Below are 6,812 nucleotides of genomic sequence, written 5' to 3'. Positions count from 1 at the left end.
ACCGGCCGGGGCGCGGGGACACGCCGGGCCGGCCCCGGGACCCCCCGATCCCGCCGGGCCCGCAGCGCCGCCCGCACCCCCCGCGGGATCGGAGCTCTTCCCTCTCGGGCACCCCCGAGGCCACCGCACCCCCCCCCACCGAAGAACATCGCCCGCCTCCCCCTTCCCCGCGGCCCCAGGAGGTTCCCGCCCGCAGGGCCCCCCGGGAACGAGGGCTCTGGGGCCCGCCTGGGTTCCGGCCACGGGCCCGCTCCGGCCGCGGGGAGCCGGGGCCCTGCCGGGGCAGGGAAGAACGGGGGCAGCCGCTCCCTCGTTCCTCCCGTGCTCCGGGACCCCGAGCAGAGCTGCCCGTCTGTCCCCGTGTCCCTGTGTCTGTCCTCAGGCGGCCCCAGGAGCTGGCGCTGACCGTGCCGCGGGTCGGGCACAGGCTGCTCCCAGCTCTGCCTGCGGAACTTCGGGAATTGCCGACAGCAGTTCTTTGCCCTGCCATCCAGAAGGTGCGGCTCTTCTGACACCTGCCAGGTGAGACCTGAGGTTCTCCTTCCTCTCCCCCGCTTCCTCGGCAACTCGTACCCTCCCGGGGCAAACCCTCTGCTTTTTAAAAATCCCCCATCTTTATTTGCAGACGGGGAAGGTCCTGCCTGGGAGGGAAACGACTATAGCGGAGGAAACCAAGAAACGCTCCAACCGGACGGTGCCGCGCGAGTCAAAGGAGGGAAGAAGCGCAGGCAAATACAGTCAGGAAATCCGCTTTTATTAAATCTCTGCAGCATTAAATCCCCCCTTCCCAGCCACGGGCCGGAGGGAGCGCGGCCGGCTGGGCTGTGCCCGGCTGGGGACGGGCACCAATTCATCGCTGCCCTGCTCAGGGAGGTTTTCCGGCCCTGTCCGGGATTCGCCCAATGGCTGCAAAGGTGCTCGTGCGACAACCGAGCTCATTTCCAAGGATAAAGGAGCCAGCCGAGTCGGGAGGGATCCCTCGCTCCGAGGCAAAGGCGTCGGTCGAGTGTCGCCGCCTGGTCCCGCCTGCGGGGGGGTGTCTCCTCCAGGTGAGTCTTCGGAACCCAAAATGCCGGGGGGGGCTCAGGTCGGGGCCGATTTTCGGGCCCGGAGTTGGACGGAGCCCTCGGCGGCTCCCGCTTCCCGCCAGGAACGTTCTCGGGGCTCCCTGGGCAGTCCCAACTGGGCAGGGAACGCGGGCCGGGAGGAGGCCGGAGCGACAGACAGTGACCCAGCCCTGCTTGGGCTTCCTATTGCCAGGGGATGGAGGAGCTGTGCCCTGCACTGCCCTGCCGGGGCTCCCGGCGCTCCGGAGCGTCCGGAGCTCAGGCAATCCCGCCCGCAGCCGCAGGACTCCCAGCACAGCTCCTGGCAGCAGGGATGGAGCAGCCCCGGGCCAGCGCTTCCATCGGGCACAAGATGGATTTGTCTCCCGAGCAGGGCTCGTCCGCCAAACGCACATCCCAGGGGGGGGAACCAGCCACGGGCACCGGGGTGGGCACGGGGAAAGGACTGCCTGCGGCTCCTCAGCCGGGGGCTGCTCTGAACGGGCCCCCTGAGATGCCTCACCCTGGACACGCCCCAGCGACAGCCCCAAAGGACCCAAAGAATCCAGCTGGCACTCGGCAGTGTCGGCACGGCGGGGCTGCAGAGCAGCGCGGGCAGCCATTCCCAGGGCCCACCTCCCAGAGCTGTCCCGCGCCCCCCACGTGTGTCCCGCCCGCCCCAAATCCCTGCCCTTCCAGCCGGAGGCCAGCAGCCAGCAGCAGCCTTAAAGCCAGGGCAATGTGCCCCTCAGCGGCACTAAATCCCGAGCAAGAGCCCTCGGAGATGCCTGAAAAGAAAAGGGGATGCTCGGAGAAAGTCGGGCTCGGAGGCAATTCGCAGTTTTTCGGGGACCCAACCGCACCTGCAGAACCCGTGGACAGCTTGAACAGGTGGGTCAGAGCCGAGGTGCCCTGAAGGCAGGGCTGTGCATCCCTTTCCTCGGGGAAAAGAACTCCCCGGGGCCGCTCCCGAGGCTCCGAAGGGACAGCGGCTTCCCGCCCGGAGAGACGTCCTCGCCCCTGCTCAGGGGCTGCCTCGCCCCGGGCCGGGAGCGCGTCCGGCCCCCGCCTTCTCCTGGGCCAACACATCCCCTGGAGCCCGGCCCGGGGCGGAAAAGCGGCCGAATTCCAGCGAACTCGCTCAAGTCCCCCCAGGGACACCAGCGGGGCTGGGGGAGGAGGGTTAGAAACAGCAAAGTCTGTGGAATATCAACCTGTCCTTGTCCCGATCCCGCTGAGCAAACCTGGAACCGTGGCTGCTTCCTGGCAAACCTGGCGTTAGAGCAGCAGCTCTGCGGGGGAACATCCGGGCTCCAGGAGGCACTGGGAGGCTGTTGCAGCAGGAATTCGGCATGGAATTGCGGGCTGTAGGTAGAATTCATCCAAACCTGCAAAGCTGAGACCGGAACCCAAACCTGGGCCCCCTGCAGAGAACAATCTTTGTGCTGCCGTGTCGGCCAAAGCCGCTGCCCAACAATCCCCTCGTTTGACTTTCTAGGTGAATTGTGCACAAGCCAGTCCCCCATTCCCTATCCAGGCTGGGAGTGCTCGTGCCCTTGGCACAGATGGCTCTGGCTGGGCAGGAACTGAGAGCAGGACATGGGGCAGAGTGGATCAGCTGCCCAGGGAACGTCCAGGAGATGAAGCTACGCGATCCTCATTCCAATCAAGGGAACACCTTCTGTCTCTGGCAGAAGCCGGGAGCCAAAGCAGATCCCGCCTGGCCAGGCTGGGGGCAGCAGTTGGATCCACTCTGGGGGAAAGCCCCTGTGCCTGCCAGGAGCTCTGACTCTGTTTGTCCTGCCAGCTCCTGACCAGTGTCAGGGCCACCGGGAGGGATTCAGAATCCAAAGAAACCCCAAATCCTACCGAGGGACTCATCCAAAGGAAGAAAGCCATTCTTGTCATAAAAAGCTTAAAAAGCTGTTAAAAGTTCTAGGACAGCAATACTGGGATTCCCAGGAAACTTAGTAGTGTCTCGGTTCCATTTCAATGTATCTTTAGTCCCTCAATGAGCAGCTTGGAGAACTTCCCCTGGGATTTGGAGGCTGAGCAGGGTTTGCTTTGGATTGCCTGGCACCTCTGGCCCCAGCTGGTGCAAACACAACTTGGGCCAATGTGGTTTAACACACTTTCCCACACAAACAGTTGCTGTATCCCCTAGAAATTGCCCTAAATCTGCAGATAAAACCTTCATCTCTGTCCCTCCTCAGTTTTCCCAGGTTTTCCCAGCTGGGAGCTGCAAGGAGGCTGTAAATTGAAAGGCAGAAGGAGAAGATCTGTCAGCAAAAGGCACAAAGAAGGGGACAGGTTTCAGAAAACATTTCTGCAATCTAATGAAGAACTCTTTCCAGTTTCCCAGGGAGAAGAACAGGAACTCACAGCCACCAAGGCCTGACAGTCCCCTGCAGCCAGAGCTCCGCACACAGCCAGAGAGGCAATTCCAGCATCTAAAAGAAAAAAAGAAGAAAAAAGTGACTTATTTTGTTTTAAAGTTATTTTAAGTTGTTCCAAGCAAAGCAAGCCTTGCTCTGGTTTCATTCACTGCCCTGCAGATTTGCTCAAGTTTCACCCTCAGAAATTTCTCTGCCTCTCCCCTCCTGACTGCCTCACTTTCTTCCAAAATGTTCCTTCTCTCTGCTGCACATTGCCACAGATTTGACTCCCACAATTTTCCCTACCTCTCCACAGCTGATCACCTCATGTATACCTAAATATGTTCATGCTCTACCCTACAGACCACCTCAAGTTTACTCTCAAAACTTTCCCTACCTGCGCATCACTGACTACCTCCTTTTGACCTCCAAATATTCATTCTCCACCTTGGAGAGTTTCTCAAGTTTTACCTGTCCCCTGATGACTGCCTTAGTTTATCCCAAAATGTTCATTCTCTCTGCCAGACACTGCCACACATTTTATCCCCAGAATCTTCCCTGAGCCCACTGGAGTGTCCACTCCTGATTGCCTCCTCTGCACCTCTCAGGATTCATTCTGGACCCTGGAGATTACCTCGAAGATTTCTGCCCTAAATGTCCCTACCTGGCCACCACTGATTCCCTCAGTTGACCTCATGATGTCCTTTCTCTCCCCTGGAGATAACCTCGTTCAAAACCCCCAGAGTTTTAACTCAAAATATTCGTTCTATGTCCTGAACATTACCCCAAATTTTACCCCTGTAATTTTCCCCATATGTCCACAAATGATTACCCCAGTTTACCTCAGGATGTACATTCTCTGCTCCACGTGACCTCAAATTTGACAAACAGAATTTTTCCCTACCTGCCCAACACTGACTGCCTCACTTCACACCAAGATATTCATTCACTCTGCTACAGATTTTACTCCCAAAATTCTCCTTACCTACCCACATGTAATCAGCTCCTCTGTACAAATACATGTTCATTCTCTACTCTGTGGGCTAGCCCAAGTTTACCCTAAAACACTCCCCAGCTGTCCACCACTGAGTACCTCATTTATCCTTCAAAATATTCATTCTCTGCCCTGACGTGACCTCAAGTTTTACCCCAAAGGTTTCCCCCCATCCTGCCCACCCCTGACTGCCTCAGTGTCCATCGTGATGTACATCCTCTCTGCTACAGGTGACCTGAAATTTGACAAACACAAATTTTCCCGACCTGCCCACCACTCACTGCCTCACTTTATCTCTAAATGGTCATTCTGTCCTCTACAGATGAGATCAACTCTTACACCCAACATTTCCCTTCCTCTACATCACCCATTTTCTCTTCCTGATGCCCCAAGTTTCCATTCCATCCCTACACATTCCCTGAGTGTTTCCCTCCCAAGCATCCTTCCCTTCTTCCCTGTTTAATAACTCACACTCCAGACCCAGGCTCTCCACTCCCCCCTCAGTGGGACCCCTCCAAAATGCCACCTCCCTCCCCTCTGCAGCACCTCACCTTTTCCTTCAGAAACAGTCGCTGGGGCCCCTCGAAATTACCCGAAGTTTGCAGCTACAAATGTCACCTCTGTCCCTGCCATGTTATCCCAGGTTTCCCCAGCTGGGAGCTGCAAGGAATTCAGGCCAGGGAATGGACAGCAGGGAACAGCTGTACATGCAAAGGCAGAAAGAGAAGGTCTGTCAGCAAAAGGCACAAAGAAGGGGACAGGTTTCAAAAAACATTTCTGCAATCTAATGAAGAACTCTTTCCAGTTTCCCAGGGAGAAGAACAGGAACTCACAGCCACCAAGGCCTGACAGTCCCCTGCAGTCAGAGCTCAGCACACAGCCAGAGAGGCAATTCCAGCATCTAAAAGAAAAAAAAGAGAAGAAAAAAGTGATTTATTTTGGTTTAAAGGTTTTTTAAGTTTTTCCAAGCAAAGCAAGCCTTGCTCTGGTTTCAGTTGGGTGAACAGTGAGCGGTGGGCACAGGGCACGTCATTAATGCCCAGGGGATGGGGCTTTGTGGGGGAGGGAAGAGCAGCTGATGGAGTTGCCCAGTCCAATTCCTGCCCAAGGCCTGACTGGCCCAGGACAAACCCTCTGGCAGGCAGTGGTTTTGATCCCTCTAATGGTCAGTGCCCAAAGACAGCACTCTCTGCTCCAAAGACACTTCTGGCCTCCTTGGCAAACTGCCTCTGACACTTGGTTTTCTCCAGAAGAAATTAAGGAATTGCTCATGGCAGTTTGGAGATGAAGTTATCCCAAAGGGAAGGAAAGAACAAATATTCCTGTCAGAGCCCTTGGGATCTGCTGGGCTGAATTGGGAAGGGCCCATCATCTGCAGAGCAAATACAGGACAACCTCAAACACAAAGCCCAGAACTGCCAAGTGGGGCGTGAAAGCAGCACTGGGACAAAACTCCACTCTCCTGATTCTTTTCAGGGACTGCTCCAACCCAGCTCTGAAGCTGCCAGGCCCAAACTGTCCCCGGCGCTCTGGAACAACAGGATCTTCCCAGGGATGATGTATTGGAAACACAGCCCTCATTCTCACCTTCCACACGCTCCCAGGCTCACCCCAAATTCAGGACAAGGTGCCAAAGGCCACTCGGGCCGGGGCTCTCTCTGTCTCTGTGGGCTCAGGGACTGCAGCCACCAGGGCCCTCCAGCACGGACAGCCTGGACCCAGAGCAGATCCCTCGGCATTAGCAGCGTCCTGGGCATCCCTGGAGACAGAAACCATCAGCCTCTGGGGACAGCACTTCATTGCCAGCACACACAGCCTGCCAAATTTAGGGCTGCAGCTCTCGGACCACAAAGCCCAGTCTGACCCAGTTCTCCTGGGCACCAACACGGACTCCACAAACCCACAGGAACGACAATCTTCTGCTGCTTTGACAAACTTCAGCCCAGCTTTGCAAACCTCAGTCCCTGCAGCTCCCTGCTCTCCAGAGCCCCGTTCAGGGCTGGCTCCAGTTCCCTGGAGAACCTGCCCCAGCCCCACTCTGGGCCAGCCTGAGCAGAAGCCACTGGGCTGCACAAGGAAGAACCCTCCCCTGGCTGCTGCAGCTGGAGGGAGATCCAGCTCCCAATGGAACCCTGGCAACAGCCTCCCAGATGGTCTCTACCCACCCCTTGGCAATGGCTCAGGATGGCAGCAGCTCCAGTGCCAGCTCGGTCCCTGCACGAGTCCTTGTCCCAGCCCTGCCACACGGACACACACGGGAGACATCCACGGGCACACAGGCCTTGCCTGCACAATTCCTCACCCACAGCTGAGGGAAAGCCACAACATTAAGAAATACCCTGGGCTGAGAGCACTCATCACTCCAGTCCATCAGTTTGGTAGGGAACACACCCAAAT

General features: G+C 57.3%; 1 protein-coding gene across 4 annotated transcripts; it reads right to left on the bottom strand.

Moving 5' to 3' along the window:
* Nucleotides 1-733: 733 nt before the first annotated feature.
* LOC114000532 lies at nucleotides 734-6,140 on the bottom strand. 4 transcript variants are annotated; one of them, XR_005562251.1, is made up of 5 exons: nucleotides 6,003-6,140; nucleotides 5,249-5,316; nucleotides 4,967-5,116; nucleotides 3,429-3,496; nucleotides 734-3,296 (listed from the first exon to the last, which is right to left on the bottom strand). XR_005562251.1 is itself a non-coding variant. In XM_039377923.1 (2 exons), exon 2 carries the CDS (start codon nucleotides 1,667-1,669, stop codon nucleotides 866-868), a length of 804 nt encoding a protein of 267 aa, XP_039233857.1. In that variant the 5' UTR covers nucleotides 1,670-2,461; nucleotides 4,967-5,235; the 3' UTR covers nucleotides 734-865. The 4 variants fall into 4 exon arrangements, 1 of the variants encoding a protein (XP_039233857.1); XR_005562252.1 differs by lacking the exon at nucleotides 3,429-3,496 and having other exon boundaries at nucleotides 734-1,834; nucleotides 1,910-2,461; XR_005562250.1 differs by lacking the exon at nucleotides 3,429-3,496 and having other exon boundaries at nucleotides 734-2,461.
* Nucleotides 6,141-6,812: the final 672 nt, after the last annotated feature.

The sequence above is a fragment of the Pipra filicauda genome, unplaced genomic scaffold (assembly GCF_003945595.2).
Source record: "Pipra filicauda isolate LSUMZ 115617 unplaced genomic scaffold, ASM394559v2 scaffold974_size42830_pilon, whole genome shotgun sequence".
Classification (NCBI taxonomy): Eukaryota; Metazoa; Chordata; class Aves; order Passeriformes; family Pipridae; genus Pipra; species Pipra filicauda.
The sequence above is the reverse complement of the archived record's forward strand: the minus strand, read 5'-3'. Positions and strand labels throughout refer to the sequence as shown.

Bases quoted from the DNA above. Each gene is read 5' to 3' on its own strand.
- LOC114000532 (XM_039377923.1), bottom strand. From the start codon at position 1,669: ATGGCTGCCCGCGCTGCTCTGCAGCCCCGCCGTGCCGACACTGCCGAG.